At 47.1% G+C, this 25,758-nt stretch overlaps 1 protein-coding gene and 1 non-coding gene across 5 annotated transcripts in view; one reads left to right on the top strand and one right to left on the bottom strand.

Moving 5' to 3' along the window:
- The window catches only part of fgd5a (FYVE, RhoGEF and PH domain containing 5a), a 52,872-nt gene that overhangs the window by 24,060 nt on the left and 3,054 nt on the right, over positions 1-25,758 (top strand). For 2 of the 4 annotated variants that reach the window (XM_056273135.1, XM_056273138.1), the window contains exons 6-20: positions 1,358-1,509; positions 4,460-4,616; positions 9,633-9,720; positions 9,873-9,923; positions 10,236-10,294; positions 11,179-11,250; positions 11,400-11,468; positions 14,722-14,805; positions 14,980-15,059; positions 15,226-15,322; positions 16,113-16,250; positions 16,636-16,738; positions 16,868-17,004; positions 17,809-17,937; positions 18,370-18,524. In XM_056273135.1, the coding sequence (XP_056129110.1) occupies positions 1,358-1,509; positions 4,460-4,616; positions 9,633-9,720; positions 9,873-9,923; positions 10,236-10,294; positions 11,179-11,250; positions 11,400-11,468; positions 14,722-14,805; positions 14,980-15,059; positions 15,226-15,322; positions 16,113-16,250; positions 16,636-16,738; positions 16,868-17,004; positions 17,809-17,937; positions 18,370-18,524 (1,571 nt within the window). The remainder of the gene's footprint in view (positions 1-1,357; positions 1,510-4,459; positions 4,617-9,632; positions 9,721-9,872; positions 9,924-10,235; positions 10,295-11,178; positions 11,251-11,399; positions 11,469-14,721; positions 14,806-14,979; positions 15,060-15,225; positions 15,323-16,112; positions 16,251-16,635; positions 16,739-16,867; positions 17,005-17,808; positions 17,938-18,369; positions 18,525-25,758) is intronic. The other 2 variants (XM_056273136.1, XM_056273137.1) reach the window with 2 other exon arrangements.
- trnae-cuc (transfer RNA glutamic acid (anticodon CUC)) lies at positions 17,489-17,560 on the bottom strand. Its single transcript has one exon. It is a non-coding gene; the product is annotated as a tRNA-Glu (tRNA).

The raw sequence follows: 25,758 nt of genomic DNA, 5'->3' as shown, positions 1-25,758 counted from the left end.
TCTGCAGGACTCTCCCAATAAGAGCTTCAACATTTGGGACTCGGACCTTATTAACTCCTTTGTAATTTCCAAATGGACCTTGAAATAGATTTCCCATATTTTTTGCCCATGCACTCAACCAATTGTTTAATGTCTTTACCTGAGTCAAACAGTGATGTGATGATGGGTTAAAAGGTGAGATAAACCTCCCACTTTTCACAGGAAAATCTGCAAATGGCGGCTAGGACAACTGAGTGTGTATATGCCTGTGAGGGGCTGAGTGTGCACACACACTGGAGAGAAAGCCAAAGAAAACCGAGAAGAGCCTTTACGGTAAAGGCTCTAGTCTGCCCCGGAAGGGATGACCGTTAAGAAAGACATAATCAATTGTCCATTATGAAGAGCAGGCTCTGAAGCATCAAATGTCTTTGCATTATCTCACACCCAATGGGACGTGTATATTTGTTATATGTGCTTTCCTCAATCTTGGACTGGGTAAAGCCCCAGACAGTTGCCCCTCACAGACACATCATAGGCTTTACATTATATATGGTCCTAGCCGGCTAGACAGAAATACCCACAGAGGCAATTGATATTTTCTAAAGCTTTTTTGACAGCAACTAACGATTAGCCTACTTTTTGTCTCTATTGTCCTGTTGGCTGGGAAGATGAACAACCTCGCTTTGTGAACACAGTTTAAGTGAGGCACGATTAATCCTTAATGTCCCTGTCCTTACAGTCAGTGACACAGCAACTATTAAGACCTGTTTTGCTTGACATTTTAACATGTTTTATGTAGCACTGCAGTGCTCGTTGGACTTTAACCTTGCTACAGTTGTGTATTTGACATCCATGTCAGCGTGAAAATGAATAGTGGAATTATAAAGTGTAGTATCATTGAGTACCAAGGTCATTACACAACAGCACCTGGTGTGTAACCTGTGCAGGCAGTGTCTCCTTTTCCTGAATGCCTGGACAGAGAGCCCAAAGGGGGGGTTGATTAAGGATGGATAGGGGTGGGGGGGGCAGGGGGCATTCCAGTGATGGTGGGTACTGAAGAGAGAGAGGGAGAGAGAGAGAGAGAGAGAGAGAGAGAGAGAGAGAGAGAGAGAGAGAGAGAGAGAGAGAGAGAGAGAGAGAGAGAGAGGAAGGATGTTTAGGAGGATGAATATGACCTTCCATCCTTCCTTCCTTTTCTCTCTCCCTGCATTTCCTCACTCCTCCACCCCTCTCCATCTCCCTCCCTTTTCCCTCCCATTCTCCCTCCCTATCCTTTCCCACTGTCTCTGTGTTTTTGTCCAAACACTGTTGTCATTGCTTCCTCCACTCCCTTTTCTCTTACCCTATTCCTTGTTTTCTTCCTCTATCTCTTCTGCAGGACTTTAGATCTGCTGTGGCTGAGGCAGTGGGTGAGGATGAGGAGCCGGTGCTGGGGGAACAGAGGCTGGAAGAGATACTGAGCGTGCTCCCTCAAGTCTACACCCTCCACAGCAACATCCTCACTGAGCTGGAGGAGCGCATCAGTCAGTGGTAAGAAAATGTCTCCTCAAATAAGCAGACCGAGACCATAAACACACATCCCTCAGTTGATGCACCCTCAACTTTCATACGTACCAGCTCACACTCACAGGCGGCTTATGAAACAATGGAGCCCTGGGTATGGATGCGTTAACCCCCCTGGCAGGGCAGGTACACTGACTTGCAGCCAACAGCACAATAACTAAATTCACCTGTACCCCCTCCCCACACACACACACATACACATACACAAACACAGTTAACGTGAACAGCATATTATCTAAGACACACATTCACCTACAGTTTCCTTCAGTTTTTCAGTAGGGCTTTGGGACTATGTTATTGACATGAATGACTAAGCCCGTTGACTATGTGACAAGAAATGCAAAATTAATAACAGCAACTTCACTCAGAGGTTCTGGCTTAGGAGCCCCCTGAGCCCCCTTGGGCCCCTGGGCCTGGGCCTGGGCCTGGTTTGCCCGTTCAGTAATCCACCCATGTTCATACTGTATAATGGTAAAACATAAAAGCATAAGTAAGCAAATTAGCAGTTAGCAAGATCAATTTCACGATTGGTTTCAGTGATCTTTTGTATGATTGGGGGTAGTCTGCCTGTCAGTCAGAGTGATTTCAAAAGGGTGGGCCAATCCATAAAGTGGGCCATCCGATCACAGCTCTCAACACTGTTGCAAAGCTATGTGGTCAAGAAGGGATCAAGCAGAATTGTAACAACAATGGAGGCAGAGGTAAATAACAGTTTTCTGCATCAAGGAAGACACACCATAGAACAACAAGACACATGACACAAGCACTGTGTGCAATGTGCAGTCATGTCCCAGCTGTTATCATTGAAATCACTCTGTGTTGTAAGATTTCTGACTGTTTTTTTCCATTGCTGTTTTCAATTCAGTTGAGTTAAAAAAAACTTTATTCATCCCAAAGGCACGATTAAGAGCATTGTATATTAGGAACACAGCACAACTACTAAGACAACACGCTAGACAATACAAGTTTTACAAGACTGCTTGGCACAAACTGCAAAGCACGACCACTCATCCAAACAACATACAGTACAACATAAGACACAGCACACCACAAGATGCCATGCAATAAGAAACTATAGGCCAATGACTATAGGCCTGTGGCACTTACTTCTCTTGTCATGAAAACCTTCGAGATAATAAAAGAGGAGATTTTGGGTGCGACTCGGACAAAATTGGATCCACTCCAATTTGCTTACAGGGCAGGTGGGGTGTAAGGATGCCACAGGCACCCTACCTGACATGGTTCTGGATCACCTGGATGGTGCAAAGAATTTTGTACGATTGCTTGTTATTGACTTCTCCTCTGCTTTTAACTGCATACAACCTCACACTTTAGCATATGGACTCACCAGCATCCACAACATAGAACCTGGATTAATATGTTGGCTGGTTGACTTTTTAACCAACATGTCTCAAAAGGTGAAAGTCAATGGCATTTTATCTGAGGCGCTTTTGTCTTCCACTGGTCCCTCCCAGGGGTGTGTCCTCTCACCACTTTTATTTGTTTTATACACAAATGAGTTACAGTGTCATTATGAGGGCAGACAGATCATCAAGTTCACGGATGATGCCGTTATTGTGTCCCTGCTCAGTAATGAAGAAACTGACCACGGTCCAGTGGTAGATGATTTTATTGATGGGTGTAAACGCTCCTTCTTGGACATAAATGTGTCCAAAACAAAGGAAATGATAACTGACTTTAGGAAGAAGCCTTCCCCTATTCTACCTGCTGTTATTCATGGCCAAGCTGCTGAAGTTGTCCAACAGTATAAGTATTTGGGGACAGTAATTGATGATAAGTTAACCTTTGAACCAAATGCCGATGTTGTTTCTGCAAAGGCCCATCGGCACATGCATTTTTTTTATTTTTTATCAGAAACTCAGAAGTTTTAATGTTTACACCACACCTCTTCTACTTTTGGCTGCTCCCGTTAGGGGTCGCCACAGCAGATCATCCGTTTCCATCTGTTCCTGTCCTCCCTCATCACATCCATAAACCTTCTCTTTGGCCTTCCTCTTTTACTCTTGCCTGGCAGCTCCATCTTCAGCATCCTTCTCCCAATATACCCAGCATCTCTCCCCCACAGGTGTCCAAACCATCTCTCTTTTGCGACCAATCTGGTATGGAAATCTGATTTATGGCCTACATATTTGATTTGGCAAAGGTTTTATGCTGGATGCCCTTCCTGACACAACCCTCCCCATTTATCTGGGTTTGGGACCGGCACCAAGAATGCACTGGTTCGTGCATCCCCAGTGGCCAGGTTAAATATTGACACCACATTTATGAGAATGTTTTACTCTTGTTTTATTGAGTCTGTTCTAACCTTCTCTTTTATTTGCTGGTTTGGGTCACTTACCTTGAAAAACAGGAACAGGTTAGAAGGAATTGTTAAAATGTGCCGGAAAACTGCAGGCACAAATCTCAATGACCTCTCCCATGTGTACAAAGTCAGAGCCACAAAGAAGGCTCAGTCAATTCTTGCTGACCTGAATCACCCCTTGTTCATTGAGTTCAGGTTGCTTACATCTGGTCACAGCTATAATCTGCCAAGATGCAAGACCAGTAGATTTAAGAATTAATTTGTCCCTGTTGCTATTGGCCTTTTGAATAATATTATGTAATTCTATGTTTCTTTGTGTGATTTTTTTGTGTGCTGATCATTGATGTTGAGTGTATTTACTGCTGGCTGGGAAACAAATTGCCCCTCGAGGATAATAAAAATTACCTTGACCTTGACTACGTGGCACACCATGCCGCCTCCATGGATCATTCTCCAAACAGGCCAACATTTATGATTCACCTTGAATGGAAACGGCAATAATGACTGTGCACTGTTCCCTCTCCCCAAGTTTTCCAAAATCCCTTTGTATATTGCACAGTCCTCATCCCAGCTGTTATTTCCCTGTCTTTCCAGGGAAGAGAGCCAGAAGGTGGTAGATGTAATCCTGTCACGTGTTGAAGACTTTAAGGTGTTTGACACCTATATCTCCGAGTATGACCGCAGCATGTCCCTGCTGGAGGAGAACCTCAGGAACAACCCTGCTTTTGCTGACATCGTCAAGAAGTTTGAGGTAAAAAGCCAGCAAGCTGCCTAAATGTTTAGCTCCTTTTAGCTGTTGGGCCCGAGCAAGGCAAAGATAGTTTGCTATGTATGGTTTGCACTGTTTGCCTCTATTCACGATTCAGCCTGCTATTAGATTTTTTTTCTTACGGCTTTCATTGCCATTCTTCTGTCACCGTGTCACTGTGTTTAAGGGTTTGGATCGGACCAAAACATATTTTTGTTTTGTTTGCGCAATCATTAGCTGTCAAAACTTTAATACATTTCAGTACAAGCTTGTACTTAAATTTATCAAAGTTTTTTTTACGAAATCTATATTAATATTCTACTCCTAATTTGTGGAGCACTTTTATCAACACCATTGATGGTTTCTGGAAAAAAAACGCTATATATGTGTGTGTGTGTGTGTGTGTGTGTGTGTGTGTGTGTGTGTGTGTGTGTGTGTGTGTGTGTGTGTGTGTGTGTATAGATATAGATATATAGTCCTGACCACAGCTGCTGATCATATATTATTCCTCCCCATTCCTAAATCCACACTCCTCTGACATAAAAATACCGTCATTTGATCTGCTGTGATTGGCTGACATAACGGTTCCAGGCATTTCTGTATTGATTAGAAAAGTAACCCGACAAGACACCAACTGGCTCTCCTCATGAATATTCAGAAGCAGCTGCCCCTCCTCAGAAATAATTTGGCTCATGCAGACTATACTACAGCAATGAACAGAGGAGGGAGAGTAGGTGAGAGAAGGAGAGTCACAGCTACTGCTATGTTCAGTAAACTTTGACCTCGTGGGCTTACAGCATGTATAACAAACAGCGTTTCCACACTCAGTCAGTTTTAATGATACCGGTAATCAGATTTATTTTATGATAACCTTGATCAATGTCAAAGTCGTTTCTGTATGTTATAGTCTCTTGAAGTTAATTTTGGCAAAACTCAATTTACTATGTTCCCCCCCCCCCCGTTTTTCTCCCCAATTGTACTTGGCCAATTACCCCACTCTTCCAAGCCGTCCCGGTCTCTGCTCCACCCCCTCTGTCGATCCAGGGAGGGCTGCAGACTACCACATGCCTCCTCCGATACATGTGGAGTCGCCAGCCGCTTCTTTTCACCTGACAGTGAGGAGTTACGCCAGGGGGGCGTTGCGTGTGGGAGGATCACACTATTCCCCTTAGTCCCCCACTCCGAACAGGCGCCCTGACTGACCAGAGGAGGCGTTAGTGCAGCGACCAGGACATATACCCACATCCGGCTTCCCACCCGCAGACACGGCCAATTGTGTCTGTAGGGACGCCCGACCAAGCTGGAGGTAACACGGGGATTCAAACTGGCGACCCCCGTGTTGGTAGGCAACAGAATAGACCGCTACGCTACCTGACGTTTGCTGTCTTTAATAGTCAGAAAATGGGTTGAATTGTCGAGACACATATTGGTCTTAAGGTCTGAGCTCTATTCAACAAGTGCCACTTCCAATTAATGGGACAAAGACAAAATTTGTTTTTTCCGGTCCTCTTTTTGACCCATGTAAACATTGGCTGCGGTTATGAAAGGGGGTGAATCTCAAATACCCAGAGGCATGTATAGTACAATCACACAACTTTCTCTTAGCCCTGCCAGCATCTTCCCCATGCCCCCTAGCAGTGCATATTGGATTTAAATCTCACATATTGCAAAATGCCTCAGGTCTGTCCTCACCGCTTTCTCACACCAGGGCATTGTGTGTAAAATTTATGTGTTTGATGGATGTTATGCTGTGTCAAAGCAGTGCTTTGGGACTTCCAGCATGTTTGTGACCCTGCTGTAATGAGGGAGAAAGAGGGCCAGGGGAGGACATGGGGGGCCACATAGGTCACTGGCTACATGGAGCCACCACTGAGAGTGACAAAGAGTCATCTATCATCTAACTGAGTGGCACTTCTCCAATGATGGTTTCAACGAGAGTGCTATCTAACTGATTGATACGAAATGAGTGGATTTTTACTATTTCACCGTTGCTTTTGTGAATTCATAGCAATTATTCTTCATCATTTTACAATCATTTTTATCCTTAACCTGTGCTTTAATTTTTTTTTCTTTCATCGCTCTCCGTCCATTCCATCTCTGTCTGCCTCCCTCCCCCTATGAACTCTAAGCTGGGGTTCAGCAGTGTAGCTCATAGTAATTTCATTGTGGATGTGGGGATGACAGTGATGAAGTAGCCATGCACCCTGATCAGATCACTGCTCGACCCTTACAGGATTAAAGCCTCCTTTCCACAGCCAATTGCTTGTTTACTGGACCATCTATAAACATTGGCCAATACACCATGGTGTGCGTGTGTGTGTGTGTGCATGTGCACATGCGTGCACCCGAGTATGCATACAAGTTGCACATGTGTGTCCTGTGACAACACCCCTTTTTACAAGAGCTTTTGATTCACAAGACCATGTCAACACTTCCACACACGGAGCGGGTCTTTGTGAACACAGTGTGTATCAGTTTTCTTTTCAGACCTCTCCAACGTGGCTTCGTATTCACGTCGTGTACGCACCATGTTTGTGTAAACCCTTTACGTTCCCCTGCGGAAAGAGGCAAGGAGCAGAAAGAGTGGGGGTTGCCGGCTGTGCAGCAGGTGGACAGAAAGATAAAGTGAGAGAGAGATGGAGTGAATTCCCTGTAAAGGCAGCTGGGCAATGAGGCAGACAGGAGCTAATTAGAGAAGCAGTCCCCTTTACAACTCCCCAATTAGATCATTTGTGTGTGCAGGCAGCAAATCAGCTGGCCGTGACAGACACTGAGAAGTATGCCTGTGTGTGTTTGTGTGTTGACCGTGGTGCACACACACAGGTGTGTGTGTATGTGTGTGTGTGTGTGTGTGTGTGTGTGTGTGTGTGTGTGTGTGTGTGTGTGTGTGTGTGTGTGTAAAACAGAGAGAGAAAAAGGGAGTCTCCTGATGCAAGGCATCATACTTCATCCTCAGTTTGGCTCGCACACCCAAACAAACCGCACACTAAATATCATCTCCGTTGTGCACTGAAGGCCACTTCCTCCGAACAAGTGTCAGTTTGATGACACTTTACAAGTGACCCTTGAGGGGAGTGGATCTTCTAGCAGAAAGAGAGGGTGTAACGATGAGGGCTTGTTGTTGTTACTGTCCATGAATCACACACCTTTCAGGAAAGAGAAAAAGAGTGAAAGTAGAAAAAAATGAAGTCATGGAACAAAAGAGAGAAAGTCAGACAGAATGAAAAGGAAAGCCGTGAGGGGGAACTTAAAGAAAATCCAGCGAGATGCCTTGTGGCCGAGGGACGAGATAGGGAAGATACAAAACCAGGATGCAAAAAGAAACAGACGGAAAGTAAGGATTCATTACTTTTTTTTTTTTTACTTTTCTCCCTTTTTCTCCCCAATTGTATCCGGCCAAAGACCCCACTCTTCCGAGCCGTCCCAGTCACTGCTCCACCCCCTCTGCCGGTCTGGGGAGGGCTGCAGACTACCACATGCCTCCTCTGATACACGTGGAGTCGCCAGCCACTTCTTTTCACCTGACAGTGAGGAGTTTCACCAGGGGGACGTAGCACATGGGAGGATCACGCTATTCCCCCCAGTTCCCCCTCCCCCCTGAACAGGTGCCCCAACCAACCAGAGGAGGCGCTAGTGCAGCGACCAGGACACATACCCACATCCGGCTTCTCACCCACAGACACGGCCAATTGTGTCTGTAGGGACGCCCGACCAAGCCAGAGGTAACGCGGGGATTCGAACTAGCAATCTCCGTGTTGGTAGGCAATGGAATACACCGCTATGCTACCTGGACGCCCCCTGGATTCATTATTCTTTAGCTGAGGTAGCAGTTGTTATTAGATGGCTTCCAGCCTATCTGTTATATTTTTCACTCTTAACCCCAGGCTGTGATAATGAAGACAAAGACTGGTGTGTTTAACTCGTCATGTCATCCCTCCCCTTTATGGGACCCATCAGTGCTATCTCATCACCAGCCTGGGGTGGGTGTGTGTGTGTGTGTGTGTGTGTGTGTGTGTGTGTGTGTGTGTGTGTGTGTGTGTGTGTGTGTGTGTGTGTGTCTGTGTCTGTGTCTGTGTCTATATTTCAGTATGTCTGTATGTTTTCTATGTGTGTTTGATTGGGTTTCAAAGCTAGCTGGTGTATGTGTGTGTGTGTGTGTGTGTGTGTGTGTGTGTGTGTGTGTGTGTGTGTGTGTGTGTGTGTGTGTGTGTGTGTGTGTGTGGACAGTTTAGATTTGATAAAGATGCTTTTTCCTGCAGGGTGCTATCTAAAGCTCTCTAAGGAAGAATAAGACTTTATTGGATTAGTGTGTTTTGTTTGTTTTTGTGTGTGTGTGTGTGTGTGTGCGCGCGCGCACACACATATGTATGCCTAGTCCTCAGTTGCTTCCATGCTGAACGAGGCATAAATTCCTGTCACAGACAATTATATCCTTATTGATTTTCTGGATCACGTTTTTTTTTTTTTTTTGGTGGAGCTCTTGGTCCTCTTCCCCCATCGGCAGCTCCTTTGAGAAAGAAGAATAGGAGTTGGTGAGGATTTTGTGCGGTAGAAAGACATGTGAAGGTCAGCCAGGTCTGCCAGGGTTATCTTAACATTACCTTTATCACACGGGACCTGAATTACATGCTCGAATAGGAGGCTACTCATTTAGAGGGTTAATACAGCAAGTGTGTGTGTGGGGGGGGGGGGTGTTTCATGCACACTTTTGTGTCTGCAGGCTTTTTATTCTATAAAGCGAGAGAGAGAGAGGTGCCGCATAATTAGATCCATGCAAGTCTTTATTTGAACTAAGCTTTGGATCTGCAGACCCAGAGAAAAATCCCCCTGATGAAAATGATATTTTATTGTTCCAAAACAGAAATGCATTTCAATCAGATGTGTTCACCAATATGTGTGATCCATCCTTTTTTTTGTGACAAACTGATGGTGTGCATGTGTGTGTGTGTGTGTGTGTGTGTGTGTGTGTGTGTGTGTGTGTGTGTGTGTGTGTGTGCGCACGCGCGCGCGCGCACACAGCAGGGCCCAGAGGGTGCCACGGTCCCTCTTAAACACCAGTTGCTGTTGGTAATAGTGAGAGTTCTCCAGTATCGCATGCTACTCACAGGTATTACACACACACACACACACACACACTATGTATCTGTCTCCATCATTCTTGGTATGTCTAGGCACTTGTATCTCTCTTTCTCAGTCTTTGAATCTCACAAGGTCACGTCTTCTTGTTCTGACTGCTTTGTTTGTCTCCCTCCTCTCCAGATTATCTGAACAATCTCTCTCCCGATTCTAAAGAATATGAAGATACACAAGGTAGGCCTGTTATATGGGTCTCTATTTGAATTAACCCTTTCATTGTCTGTATAATCTTTCATGATCTGCGAGTGCTAATATTCTTACCGCAGTCAAACACAAACACTAACACTGAGGAACACACACACACACACACACGCACACACACTGCAGCTGTTGGATATGAATCAGGGGACAGTCATTGAGACACAGAGATAGTGTGTCTCCTCTGAATAGTGCTGCAAATAAATCTTATGTTCTCTGTGACTCTGTCTCTCTCTCTTTCTCGCTCTCACTCGCTCTCTTTTCTTTTATTCCCGCTGTTGATTGCAGCTGCTTTGGTGACCGTGTCGGAAGTTGCAGATCAGGCCAATGACAACCTCAAACAGGGGGTGAGTTTGGTTTAGGTGCACCTAAATCTAATACCTCTTGAGTCCGATACATAAAGAAAAAAAAAAGAGAGAGAGACAGTATTGCTTCTCCACAGACACATTTGTTTAACTTGGCGGTGAATAGGCAGTTTCAGGCAGGAAACTGTAACGTAAAGTGTGGTGAAGCTGAGGTTTTTCTGCGTGTTTAATCCCCGTTTGGAGTGGCAGCATCTTTGCAGAGAGAAACGCCTCTCTTTGCACTCGCTGGCCTCTATAGCCGGTTGATAAATGTCAGGGTGAGTTAAGATGATGTCATGAAAACAGTCCCAGGTGCATTGTAACAAAGGGTGCAGTGTGAGGGTGGACAACATGACCTACACTCCTCTTACACACACACGCTACACCCCCACAATCTGACACAGATATTTCTCACTCACAAATGCACACACTCCCCCCCCTTGTTCACAGTCTTTCTGTCCTCTTATCATCAAATATTGTGCCGTCTCTTATGCATCATCATAGACATCCCTCTCGGTCTATATACTCCTTTCCTTTCTCTTAGATATAAACACATCTATTCCCGTACACACACACACACACACACACACACACACACACACACACACACACACACACACACACACACACACACACACACACACACACACACAGACATGTGCACACTCACATTGGCTCACAGTGTGACAGACAGTGGAAACAAAGGATTGCTCTATCTGTTTCCCCTATTCAGTTTCCAGTAACGCTTCCCTTTCCCTCCCTCCGTCTCTTTCATTCACAAACAGGGACAGTTTCATTCTCCTTATCCTTCTGTTTATCATTGGAAAAATCATCCCTATCTCTTCCTCTGTCTCTCTCTCCCTCTCTCTTTCTCTGTTGTTGCTTAGGAGAACTTGCTGCGTCTGGTCCACATTGAGTACAGTGTCAAAGGCAAGAGGGATCTCCTCAAGCCCGGAAGGGTGAGTGATGTCCGGCTGTGTCTGGATGAGTTGAAAGACAACAGAATCCCGGTCCTTTGGCCCACACTAGGTTAAACAGTCCAGATTGGATGTTGGCATTGTTTGAGCTAATATTCTGTTGTTACTCTCCCATTGTGTTCTTTTGACAGGTGTTTGTCAAAGAGGGCACACTGATGAAGGTCTCCAGGAAAAGCAGACAGCCCAGACATTTGTTTTTGGTAATATGTCTCCTGCAGTGTTACTCAAACCTCTTGGACCAAACAGCATCTCTGGTCACACCAACGCATCCAAGTAGCACCTACAGACTTACTAAGCCAGAGAAATCCTGCTGACTAGCATGAATGCATGAGCACACATGCACACACACACACACACACACATACCTCCACAGGACTACAATCTCTGATTCACTGTGACAAAACTAAAAAGGATGCATGTAAATGGACTTCTTTGCTGACAAATATAAACACACTTCTAACACTATATTGTAGTATATTAGCATGTACTATAATTATGCTTATGAACTAGATTACATATGCAGAAGGTTCAAATATTTTAGTGGTTTAAAATGGGCTTCGCCACTTCCACGAAGCATACAACCAATCTCCAGTCATTTGGGCAGCACGGGGGCCCAGTGGTTAGCGCTGTTGCTTCACAGCAAGAAGGTCCTGGGTTCAAACCCCAGGCCATCCCAGGTCCTTTCTGTGTGGAGTTAGCATGTTCTCCCTGTGTCTGCGTGGGTTTCCTCTGGGTGCTCTGGTTTCTCCCCACCATCAAAAAGACATGAATGTTTGGGTGAATACTCCTACATGTGCCCCTGAGCGAGGCAATAGGAAGAAATAACTGGAGTTGGTCCTTGGGTGCTGCGCGGCGGCTGCCCACTGCTCCTAGCTACACAGCTAGGATGGGTTAAATGCAGAGAGTGAATTTCATTTGTATGGACAAAACGACTAATAAAGTGTATTCTATTCTATTTTGCGTACCACCGAGGGGGTTTCTGTGTACCACAGTGTGAGAACCACTGCTCCAGTGTAGTGCTGTGCGGCAACCCTCTGCTGCATATGCCCACTGTTGTAACACACACAGCGGTCACCATTATGTCATCATCATAGCCGTGAATTGAAGTGCCGTGTTTGTTAAGTTGGTGACATAAAAAGGGCGGTGTTGTACAGCAGTCCAAAAAATACTTGCCACCTTTCAAACAATAGTGAAGACACAACCTTTATTTGTGAAAAAAAAAAATACGGGGAGGGCTGTTGGGTGGAGGTCAGGCAAGGCGGCAGAGGGAGAGAGGGAGGGGGGACCTTCTCAACACCACACCCAGCAGGCGAGGGCCTCCCTCTCCTCTGCAAACCGCTCTCTCCTCGTCTCTCAAGACTTGTTTTCCAGGGCCCCTGTTTCCTCGCAGGATGTTTGGTGTGGGTCACTGGATGCGGGCTTCCTGTGTACGGGGAGGGGACTGACAGCAGAGTGAAGGCCAGACACCCTGTAGAATGCAGGGAGGAGGATGTTGGGTGGGGGCGGGGGTGGTGGGGTTACGCAAACACATAACGTGAAAGGGAGAAGCGTGCTCTTTTGTTTCGGTGCCGTAATCAGTGCTGTCTCATATCGTAAAACTTGTCTGAGTTATGTGTCCAGAGGAGCCCGGTTACGACTCCAGAGTACACGCTTCTGTCGAAAGCAGATTGTGACGCATACAGCGGCCATGACCGGGTCCTTTTTTTCCTCTTTCATTTTGTATGTTTCCATATCGCACCACCATCCTTCTACACTGGGTTGTTTGGTGAACAATGGCCGCGGGGGTTTGCTGGTTTTTACTCACTGGCTGTAAAGGTTATATGGTTGTATAAATTTGCTGCCTTAGAGAGGATGGCTCCGGAGGGTCAGATGTAATGTAGGGGCTTTTAAGGAAAGGGAATCCAAGCATGGGTGATGATGAAAGCCATCACTCACCTCAGTGACAGAGAGACGCTATAACCAACAGCCATCTCACCGAGCTGTCACAGCCCCGTCTCATAGACAAAAGGAAAGAGGGATGAGTGAGAGGAGGGATTAAAGAGAAGGACACCAGATCAAATAGAAGGAGCTGTCAGCGAGGAAAAGAGGATGAGTGAGAGAGGCAGGTGAAGGAGGTGAGAGGTGGGTGGCTCAGATGAAACAGGGCCATTGGAAAAAGGAAATATTTGAGGCGTCACAGGGTCAGGTCGGTTCATTTTGTGTCTCTGGAAAAGTCATTTATGTGTTCTGTTGGCTCCGGTATCTTCTGTGTGTTTGGGATCACTGTGGCCGGAGTTTGAGAGAGATCAAGTAGGGCAGGGTGGAGCAGGCTACAGCCCCGAGGCCTCAGTCGGGACCGAGAGGCCTTGTGACCACGTGCTGTTTTGTCCCCAAGCAACCAAGCCAGACTCCCAGTGAATGAGTAAATGTGGCTGTTTGTGTTGTTGTTGTGGTTGGATAGCTGGGCTCCACCCAGTCTTGGTTCTCACAGCAACATAGCTGAAAGCAACCCTAGCCTGGGAAGGCTTGGAGGACTTGGGGAGGCTTGGGAGTCCGGGAGCAGGGTGGAGAATTCCTGGATGCTGCCTTTACGAACCCAACGGATGTTTAGAGCACACATTAGGTGTGACCAATGATGTCACCCCTTTTGTTTGGCTCAAAATAAAATACCTCTTGGAACACAATGGGCTCCAAGTGTGTTATGAGTATTACAATAGTCTGGTCTGACAAGCAAATAAATGCTGAGCCTTTTATTTTGCTGTACTTTGTTATGCCCCTGCATGGGAATTGGTAGCTTGAATGTTGAACAGATGTGGCTGAACAGTGTGAAGGGAAACACAATCTGGGTAGCTGAATCCTACAAAAAATGTTCAAGATGGCTCGGCGATTAGGTATTTGGAAGAGGGCTGGGATGTCTTGTTCAAGGGGATACTTCCCCCTTATGGTCATTATTAGCTATTACAGTGTAAGGGATTTTTTTTTTAAGGGGTAGTAAACTTTTTTTTGTTTTGTTGCTGAAACACCTTGTAAGGACCAAGGATGGTAGAACCGTTTCCCTCATGATACATTTTACAAAAAAAAAGAGATGCCTCACACAGCCTCTTTGAGGAAGAAAAGTTTTGCTTTTTCTATTGTCCAGGGAAAACTCACATTAAGTCAATCCTTTCTGAACAGCCGACGAAATATTAGAGCATCAAAGACGCCAAGACTCATGTATTGAGTCACTGTCCTGCTCATATACATTCTTTTTTTCACTTGAGGCTAAAAACAAACACATACTTGCTCTTTGATAATAGCTTTAATTGCTGTTTTATTCATATGTGTATGCTTGTCTCTCGTTTTCATGTATTTATCATGCAGTGCTCTTCAAAAGCAAGTGTAAATCAATTTAGAAAATACAACACTAACACAACACTGTCATCATGGCATCTGTTATACCTCTCATTTTCTCTTTCTTGTTGTCTTCCCCATTAGATGAATGACATAATGCTCTATACCTACCCTCAGCAAGATGGGAAATATAGGCTGAAGAACACCCTGTCTCTATCTGGGATGAAGGTATGATGACCTTTCACCTTTCCAGTAATCTGTAGATCCTGTCACCTATAAGCTTCCCACGTTCTTTTCATGTGATACTCTGTTTGTTGATGGCTCTGTGATCTGTAAACCCCCCCCCCCACACACACACACACACACCACACACACACATATTCATACCTTCCTGCTCTCTAGGTGAGCAAACCAGCTCTGGACAATGTGCTAAACTGCCTGAGGATTGAGGTGTCTGACATCACCATTACACTGTCTGCCAGGTAAGTGGTCATCCTTACACACTTTTACTGATCATGTCACATCTGTTTTGGTCCTTTTGACATTTAGACTCCTTTTTATCCCACTGTTGTAAAATACAAAATTGTTTTGGCCTCAAGCCTCCCAAGCATCATCAGATCCAAACGGTCATTCTTTGTCTGGATTTAGTTCGGTTGTAGAGAGAGAGGACTGGTTCCACATGCTGAGCCGAGCCATAGCAGACCACGCAGCGGGGCTCTGTACGATTGGAGGACCCTGCAGTGAGGTAACAAAGTTAAACCTTGTTCACCATTCACACCAAACTGAAATCCTGGGTTTTCACCAGATTCACCTTTGGTGTGAATAGGTCCATGACTCAAAATCCTCTGAAAGAATTCTGATCAGCAATTTAAGGCCATTGGCACAGCGTTTTCCTAGATTGTATTGATGTGAACGGGTTGCACAGAATTTCCTGCAAGCTAGCAATGGCTTGTTGTTTGGTGCCATAATGTGAAACACGGAAGCAAAGAAAATGCATATCAGCACTCAACTCAAGATGACAGCCTCACATTCTTGCGGCTGAATATTTCTCTCTGTGCTTCTGCACTGTGGTGTTAATGTAATAACTGTAACAAAAATAAATGGCGTGTTATGCAAACATAGGAAATATAACAACAAATTGGAATAATCTAGTCCACCTGCCACTTTTTTTGAAGGTCAAAGTAAACTAAATAGCAACAGTATGGAGATGATCACTGGAGTAGACGAGGTCTGAAGTTACTAAAATCTTTGGATTTGCTGATTATTATGGGGCGTCGCAGAAAAATTATGGAATTGACTTGTCTGAAAGAGGGGATTTTAACAATCCCAGGACCTAAATTCCAACAAAAGCACATTTGGTCTGAAATAGGCTATATTTTTTATGATTATGTTTTTGGGTCAAAATGGATTTAAATAGCACATTCATGCTACGAAGTGTTAAAAATAGAATGATGGTTTTGTGCATCAGCACAAAACCTGCCAAAACCCATCATCTTTCACAGCACTATTCATGGTTGTTGCATGTGATTTTTCAGGCCCGTGAGAAGCTGTGGATGGCCCTGGGCGAGGCGGCTCCAGTGCTGGTTCCAGTATCCCATGCGATGATGTGTATGAACTGTACCTCCGACTTCAGCCTCACACTCAGACGACACCACTGCAACGCCTGTGGCAAGGTACACCCCACCCAACTGACATTTCTACTGGACATTTTAGCACTTTCGAATTCTGATTGATATTAGTAGTAGTTTAAGTTTGAATCATCACTTTTAGGAGACTGCTGACCCCTATCAGAGGCTATGTATCCTGTCAGTGAGAGTATTATTCTCAACCAAAGATGTACATTTCATGCCATTGTTTAAATGTACCATAATGTGTTTTAATTTTGTGTCGTTAATGAATTTATGCAAGTTTGACTTTTTTTTTCCATTCCCATCTTGTTTTAGAATGAAAGTATGAATGTAAAATGATAGAATTAAGGTGAATTTAACCAAAGGCAATCTATGTTCTGACTTTTAGAGCATTTTCTTGTATGTTCACTGTCTCTCTCTTTGTGAGCAGGTGGTGTGCCGTTCTTGTTCCAGGAACCGATACCCATTGAAGTACCTCAAAGACAGGGTGGTCAAAGTGTGTGATCACTGCTATGCCGAGCTCAGGAAAAGAGGTGAGTCTTGACTTTCCTGCATGGAGGGAATTCTGCGAATTCTCTGTTGGACTTGAACATGTTATCGCATTTCGTGTCTTTTGCCAGTGTGTACTCAGTGTGTGTGTGTGTGTGTGTGTTTGTGTCTAGGTGGCAGTGTACAAGGGGCTTGTGGTAACTCCAGCCCTCATTCTCACCGGGCCAGCCGTCCCCTCTCTGCTGTCTTCCAGAGCCTGCAGCCCCAAAGCCTATGGAGGAACAGAAAGAGTAGCTCCCCTCTAAACCAGGTACAACTCCCACTTTCTTTATTTGAGGCCCCTACACAATGTTGGCTGTCTCAGGCAAGTTTTTAAGCCGTGGACAAAATCATTCATCATGAGTGATGGTCAGCTGATGGTCTCTGATCATTCAGTGTGAAAGGGGTTAAGACAGGGTTGGGGGGGGGGTGCTGTCATCAATGCAACATTATGATTTTCTGCAAGACCATTTTGAATACCCTCAGGTCACCTCTTTTTGGAGCTGGCTGTCCACGGGCCAGTGTAAATGGCTGCACCATTTGCATAATGTGACAGTAGTGCCTCTTCAAATCGGGGAGGGAGTTAATCAAGAGGGATGTATTAAGAGTTTGCTTTTTTTCTGTCATACAGTGTAGGAACCTTTAATCCCTCGTTTCTAACAAAATGATCTTTCCTCTTCCACTATATCTTCTTACTAGAAGATGCCTATGTAATTGTAAGAACGTCTGCATTTTATAGAATTTGCTAATAAGTATTCCCTGACCGGGAATCGAACCCGGGCCGCGGCGGTGAGAGCGCCGAATCCTAACCACTAGACCACCAGGGAGCTGTTTGCAATGAAGCTGCCACTCCTCCATCACTGGAATGTCTGGCATGTGTGGCAACAGGAACGACCGACTTCGATCTTAGTGTCTAAAAAAACAGCTGTCATGAACAAAACAGCTGTCTCTACACTAGAGTCTCCTCTCTATCTGTCTTTCCACCTATCAGTCTCTTGTCTACAGTTGTCTGTGTTGATGTGTCTGTCAAGTCACTGGTTCTTTCTGCCTGTACATGGGTCATGTGTAATACCAGGTGTCACTGGGGGCAGAGGGCTCCACTATGAGTGGCAGTTTGCAGCGCCGAAAGAAGAGCAAGAGGAAGTGGAAGAGGCTGTGGTTCCTTCTCAAAGACAAGGTGCTCTACACCTTCACATCCCGTGAGGTGAGGGGGCACAGAGTCTCCCACACCAGCCCCAAAATACACACTGTCACTCAGGCTTATCACAGGGAGGCACTCACACACACTGACATATACTCAAACAACCTCTGTGTTTTCCTCTCTCCCTTCAGTCTGGCAATGAGCTGTGGAATGAAAATCTCTTTCACCGTTTAAATTACAGTTTCATAGTTCATATTACAACTCTTTCTTTGGGAAAGACACTAATTACTAACCTGTTCTGGAGAATCTCTGTGCTCTCTCTCTCTCTTTCTCTTTCTCTTTTGCTATGCATGAAATTCAATTTTTCTTTATTCTTGTTGCACCATGACATGGTTGTCGCTGACGTTTTCTCTACATTACATGATTTGTGCACCTACAGTTGGTATGCCAAGTCTGTACTTGATGTCTGTATTTCTTTCTTGACGTCTCCTTTAGGACAAAGTGGCTTCAGAGAGTCTCCCTCTGCAGGGCTTCACCGTCAAGATGTCTGAGAGGCCAGACGGGGAGGAGAGCAACAATATCTTCCAGCTCTACCACAAAAAGACCCTCTACTATACCTTCAGAGCAGATGACCAACATATTGCACGCAGGTAAGCCCTCTGGGCATGCAGATAGTACACAGATGTACCCAGGTTACACGGTTTTTCATATCAGGACTAGAGAGGCTATTAATAAAAAACATACCCCTGTGCTATCAGAGAGGGGTGAAGTTATGGTGCAGGCTTGTTGCGTGCATGGCAGGCATGTTAGCAAGCAAGAGAGATGATTTCTTCATGTGTCTGATACAATTTTTTATCACCCCTCCTTTTCTACATGACCTCTATCATTTTAAATTAATGGTTGTGTGGCGGACACTAGGGGCTATGCCTCTCACCCAGCAGGACTGTGAGCTGGGGGCGTGGTTTGTGTTCCCGGGCTCGCCGGTGCAGGGTTGTTCCTGCTGCAGTTGGTTTTTGGAGTTGAGGAATAAACGTCAAACTCGCCTTGGTCTCCTGTGTTTTTCCTCATTCCTGCCACATTGGTGACCCCGAATTGAACATTTTTTGAGCAGAAGAGGAGTGTGAATCCACTTCGGCCACGCCGCCCCAACTCTCACAGCCGGCCGTTCTCGCCGCGGCTGTGAAACTCCCAGAGTTCTGGCAGAGCGACCCGGCCTCGTGGTTCCAGCATGTCGAGGTGCTGTTCCACCTGCGTGGAATCTCCGCGGACGACTCCAGATACTATTTGGTCGTCGCTGCGCTGGACCAGCAGTCCACACGCCGGGCCATGCAGCTGTTGCGCGCCCCTCCGCAACACGATAAATACGTCGCCCTCAAACATCTTCTGCTCCGGAGGTACAGCCTATCTGCCGCAGAGAGGGCAGATAAAATCCCTTCCCTATCCGGTTTGGGCGACGGGACGGCTGTGGATCTCATGGACAATATGCTGTCGCTGCTAGGCTCAGACGAAGGCGGCGGGTTCCTTTTCCCGCACGTTTTTCCTGCGCCAGCTCCCGTCTCCTGTGCGCGCGGCTTTGGCTAACTCCCCGTGTCTGGCCTCTGGTGACTGCCGACGTTTGGCTGAGGAGGCCGATCGGGTCCTGCTGGCTGCCAGAAGGTTCTCTGTGCAGAGTGTGGCATCAGAGCCTCTGCAGCCGACGTCGGAGGACGCAGACCCGGCAGTGGTGGCTGAAGTGACTGTCCGGAGACGGCGCGGGAGAGGCCTCTGTTTCTTCCACCAGCGGTTCGGCGGCAAAGCGAGGCGCTGCGTCCCTCCGTGCACGTTTGAGGCGGCGGGAAACTCCAGGGCCAGCGCTCAGTAGCAGCTGTGGGCGCTGGTGGACGTAGTGAGCTGCTCTTCATTAAGGACACGATGTCAGGAAGACAGTCTCTGGTCGACTCAGGCTCGCAAAAGAGCCTACTCCCTCCTGCTAAGACAGACAGGTCGGCCGAAGGCGGCGGCCCACAGTTAAGTGCAGCTAACGGTTCGGCCATTGCGACATTTGGCACAAGGTTGGTGACTGTTTGCTTCCACGGGCGCCATTTTGAGTGGGACTTTGTAGTGGCCGCCATTACTGTTCCTATTATCGGCGCGGATTTTCTGTGTGCTAATGGTCTGCTGGTTGATGTTGCAAACCGCCGTTTAATAGATGCTGTGTCTTTCGCCACTGTTCCGTGCGAGACAGGGGGAGCCGGGCCGTTAACACACGCTAACTTTTTAGCATTAGGGGATGTTTTTCAGCGTTTGCTGGCGGATTTTCCATCGGTGACTACGCCTGCCTTTTCCACCGCGGTTACTAAACACGGGGTAGAACATTTCATTCCCACTCTGGGACCGCCAGTTTTTGTGCGCGTGCAGCGCCTCGACGCGGTAAAATTGGCTATAGCTAAGGAGGAGTTCACCATCATGGAGCATCTGGGTATAGTGAGGCATTCCAACAGCCCGTGGGCCTCGCCGCTTCATATGGTGCCCAAGGCGGATGGGTCGTGGCGGCCTTGCGGCGATTTTCGCCGCCTGAACAACGTCACCGCCAATGACCGCTATCCCATCCCACACATACAGGACTTTTCCATACGCCTTGCAGGTACCAGTATTTTCTCTAAGGTGGACCTGGTGCGCGGCTATCATCAGGTTCCCGTGCATGCAGAGGACGTGCCCAAGACAGCAGTGATCACCCCGTTTGGGCTTTTTGAGTTCATGCGCATGCCTTTTGGCGTGAAGGGGGCAGCGCAAACCTTTCAGAGGCTGATGGACTCGGTGTTGCGTGACCTTGCTTTCGTGTTCGTTTATCTCGACGACATATTAGTGGCCAGTCCGTCAGCTGAAGAGCACCTGGCGTACCTGAAACAGGTTTTCCGTCGTCTGGACGAACACGGCCTGATAGTCAACCCGGCCAAGTGTCAGTTTGGACTGCCGGTGATTGACTTCTTGGGTCACCGCATTTCTCCGCAAGGCGCGGTCCCGTTGCCTTCTAAGGTGCAAGCGGTGGCGGAATTTCCCCGCCCAGTCTCTGTTAAGGCATTGCAGGAATTCTTGGGCATGGTGAATTTCTATAACCGTTTCCTCCCTCGCGCTGCTCACCTCCTTCAGCCACTTTACGAAGCCCTGCAGCTTAAGAAGGCTAACGACCCTGTCGACTGGACTCCCAAACAGGTCCAGGCCTTTGACGGAGCTAAGTGCGGCCTGGGTAACGCTGCCCTCCTCGCCCATCCCACACCCACGGCGTCCATAGCTTTAACTACCGATGCGTCTGACATAGCCGTGGGGGCTGTGGTTGAACAGCGTGTGGCGAGTGCGTGGCAGCCACTTGCATTTTTTAGCCGCAAACTGCGGGATAGCGAGCGCAAGTACAGCGTTTTTGACCGGGAGTTGCTGGCACTGCACCTTGCAACCCGGCATTTCCGCTTCCTGCTGGAGGGTCGCCCATTCACGGCTTATGTGGATCATAAGCCGCTGACTTTTGCCATGTCCAAGGTGACTGAGCCGTGGTCTGCTCGTCAACAGCGCCACCTAGCGGCGATCTCCGAGTTCACAACGGACATTCAGCATGTGGCCGGGAAGTCCAACCCTGTTGCTGATTGTCTGTCGCGTGTGCTTGTGTGTCCTGTGCACCTCGGTGTGGATTTCTCCGCTATGGCTGCCGACCAGCCCAGCGACCCGGACGTCCTTGCCCTTAGGTCAACGCGTACCGGTCTCAAGCTAGAGGACGCTGTGATGCAGGAAGGCAGTCCTGCCCTCCTCTGCGATGTCTCCACCGGCCGTCCCCGCCCCGTTGTTCCAGTGGCCTGGCGCCGTCGAGTTTTCGATTTGATTCAATCCCTCTCGCACCCTGGAGTTCGGGCGTCGGTGAAGTTGGTCGGTTCCAAGTTCGTCTGGCCTGGCCTCCGCAAGGATGTCAAGGGGTGGGCAGCTGCATGTGTAGCGTGCCAGCGCGCTAAGGTCCACCAGCACACTAAATCGCCCCTCGAACCATTTCCGATCCCGGCCAGACGTTTCGACCACGTGCATGTGGACCTGGTGGGCCCTCTACCTTCTTCACAGGGTTTTACGCACCTGCTCACAATGGTAGATCGGACCACCAGGTGGCCAGAGGCTGTCCCTCTATCCTCCACAACATCCTCAGATGTTGCACGCGCTTTTCTTTCCTCCTGGGTTGCCCGTTTCGGCACTCCGTCAGATATCACCTCAGACAGGGGCCCCCAGTTCGTGTCAGAGCTCTGGTCGGCACTTGCGCGATCCTTGGGTGTGCAGGTACACCGCACTACCGCGTATCACCCTCAGGCTAACGGCTTGTGTGAACGTTTTCACCGGTTGCTCAAGGCAGCGCTGCGCTCTCGGATGGTAACTGGGTGGATCGTTTACCTTGGGTTATGCTCGGGTTGCGTTCGGCTCCTAAGGAGGACCTCGACGCGTCACCCGCTGAGCTGGTGCTCGGTCAGCCGCTCCGCGTCCCTGGGGAATTTTTGCCTGGGAGTTCCGCTCCTCGACCCCGTCCAGCCGTTTATCCTTTTTTGTCCGACAGCACTCGGGTTCCAGGCCCCGTTCACCACTGTTTTCCGCGGTCGTTCGTGCCTGCGGAGCTCATGTCGGCTCGTTTTGTTTTTGTACGGCATGATGCTCACCGCTCGCCCCTCCAACCCCGATACGATGGCCCATTTCGGGTTCTTGAGACGGGTCCTAAGGGTTTTGTGCTAGATATGGGTGGGCGTAGGGAGCGTGTCACGCTTGATAGGCTTAAACCGGCGCACAGGGTGGCAGGCGAAGTTGTGTTTCCGGCCTAGGTTCCCCGTCGTGGTCGTCCTCCTTCCAGGACCCCAGCAGTGTCTTCACGGGTTCAGCGTTCTGCTTCTCAGCCGGCTTTGGACTGTGTTTCACCTACTGTTTCGGCTGAGGGACGGCGCAGCCGTTATGGCAGGCTGCTTAAGCCTCCAGTTAGACACTAATTTTCTTTCCAGGAGTCCCTTCTGGGTGTTCGGGGGGTGGGCTGTGTGGCGGACACTAGGGGCTATGCCTCTCACTCAGGACTGTGAGCTGGGGGCGCAGTTTATGTTCCCGGGCTCGCCGGTGCAGGGTTGTTCCTGCTGCAGTTGGTTTTTGGCGTTGAGGAATAAACATCAAACTCGCCTTGGTCTCCTGTGTTTTTCCTCATTCCTGCCACAGTTGCCTTAATTATTGGTATTTATTGACAGGTACATGAATATTTAATGTGCATAGTTATAATATATCCACATGGAATTTATATTCTTGGTGCCTTTGATTTATAGAGGAAGCTCCATAAGTCGCTTTATAGTTTTGAAAACAACAACAGTGAGAGTACTATGTCATAACCTAGCAGGGCAATAGCCGTGCTACACACAACACAGGAGAGCTAACACATCAGGCCAGGACTCTTGCAGTCTACACCCATCTACAGGCCAGTGGCTGCTCTTCAAAGATGAGGATGTGCACATCCTTGATAGGGAGGAATGCTGATTTGAACGGGGAGTCAAAGAGGCCATATATGTGAATAGGAAACGACCATCCCTGAACTGGGGGGGGGGGGCTAAAAGTACGTCTGGTACCATCTTACAATGTTGTGATTGCAACTATTCCACAATCCTCTGTGAATAGTACACATGGCCATTGAAATTCCAGTTAATCCTCACAGTAATTTGCATATGAAACCAGTCGTGGTTTTTGGTCGTTATACCACTGTATTGTTTATAAGGATGGGGATACCTGCAGTCAGTTTAGACTGAAGAGGTCACTTCGATGAGTGATGAAACTTTTCTCTCAATAAATGTTGTGTCCAGATGAACGGATTCAACTTTCTGTGATGAGCCATGCTACAGTATGATACTAAGCCACCCAATTGGCCCAATTTTTGGATTTTTTTTTTTTTAGGAGATATTGTAAAAAATAAACCAATTATTATTTTTTTGTTTTCTTTTTTTGAATTTATATTTACATTGCTTTTTGTATTGCGTTTTTTGTGTTGTATAATGTGTTGAATGGTATGTTTTACTTGCCTTGCTTTGACTTTCAACCAAAGGCAATAGAAGTTGAGAACTTTGGGTTTTCTCACTTTGGGGCTGTTTTGATCAGCTTTAACATTTACTTTTTCCTGGTAGGCCCTTTCATAAGGCAGAACGTTCTTGTGAAAGGGCATGGCCTATTTTCATCCTTTCCAGCTGAACCTTGCCTGCACAAAAGGCGCTGCTTAGCACAATGGGGTGTTGACTGAATATTTATGAATGTCAGCTCAGTGGTGATGACAATCTCAAAAAGTACGATTCCCTTTCACTGGAAGCATACAAGTGAATTCAGCATTATCATTCCACCCTGTATAAAATGTGAATTTATCACAGATTTTCCCATTAGCAACGGATGAAAAATCTCAGGGTAAACTCTAATTAGTCGTTCTATATTGGTAGGTTAAAGGCTGATGAATTCATCTTTAATACCACAGTTGGCAAAAGAAAGAGAAAGAGGCCAAAGTCAAGTTACTTGTTCCCAATTCACAGGAGGTTACACAAGGTTGCAGTGGTTTAAGTGTAAATCACAAATAGGTCTCCATTGTTATGGTCTCATCTTTGACAAATGTATACTTGTTCATCAATTTGGTTAAAATTTCTGAAGCAGGATTCATCATTTCAAAGCATTTCAAGCTGTGCTGGTTTGAATCCCCATTTTACCTCTGGCTTGGTCGGGCGACCCTACAGACACAATTGGCTGTGTCTGCGGGTGGGAAGCTGGATGTGGGTATGTATCCTTGGTCGCTGCACTAGCACCTCCTCTGGTCGGTCAGGGCGTCTGTTCAGCGGGGAGGGGGAACTGGGGGTAGCGTGATCCTCCCACATGCTACTCCCCCTGGCGAAACTCTTCACTGTCAGGTGAAAAGAAGCAGCTGGTGACTCCACATGTATCGCAGGAGGCATGTGGTAGTCTGCAGCCCTCCCCAGCTTGGCAGAGGGGGTGGAGCAGTGACCGGGATGGCTCGGAAGAGTGGGGTAATTGGCTGGATACAATTGAGGAGAAAAAGGGAGGGAAAAAAACCCAAAACATTTTGAGCTATTTATTTTGCTCGTTTGCCTTTCTGTCAAGGTACCTGCAATACAGGTGTTGATTGTTCCTACAACCTCAGCTTTCACATTATTTATTTATTCTTACAGAGGCTTACCATAATCTTCACTTGGAGCCTTACTTTGTTTTTCATTTTGTGCTATAAAGGATCTTCATCTTAAGCAGGGATATTATAGGGGATCCTTTTAATTCCTACACTGCTCAAAAAAATAAAGGGAACACATAAGCAATGCAATGTAGCTCCAAGTCAATCACACTTTTGAGATATCAACCTGTCCAGTTAGGAAGCAACACTGATTTGTGAATCAATTTCACCTGTTGGTAAATTGTCTAATTTCCACCTGGTGGAAATTAGACAATTTGCAAGACAGCCCCTATAAAAGGAATGGATTTGCAGGTGGTGGCCACAGACCATTTGCCTGTCCTCATCTTTTCTGGCCGATCTTTGGTTAGTTTTTCATTTTGCTAGTGCCCTCACCACTAGAGGTGGCATGAGGTGGTATCTGCAACCTACAGAAGTTGCTCAGGTAGTGCAGCTCATCCAGGATGGCACATCAATGCGTGCTGTGGCAAGAAGATTTGATGTGTCTCCCAGCACAGTGTCCAGAGCATGGAGGAGGTACCAGGAGACAGGCCAGTACACCAGGAGACGTGGAGGGGGCCGCAGGAGGACAACAACCCCGCAGCAGGACCACTATCTGGTCCTTTGTGCAAGGAGGAACAGGAGGAGCACTGCCGGAGCCCTACAAAACGACCTTCAACAGGCCACTAATGTACAGGTTT

This window comes from Lampris incognitus, chromosome 2 (genome assembly GCF_029633865.1).
Source record: "Lampris incognitus isolate fLamInc1 chromosome 2, fLamInc1.hap2, whole genome shotgun sequence".
NCBI classification, from domain to species: Eukaryota; Metazoa; Chordata; class Actinopteri; order Lampriformes; family Lampridae; genus Lampris; species Lampris incognitus.
Note: the sequence above shows the minus strand (reverse complement) of the source record. Positions and strands in the feature narration are given on the sequence as shown.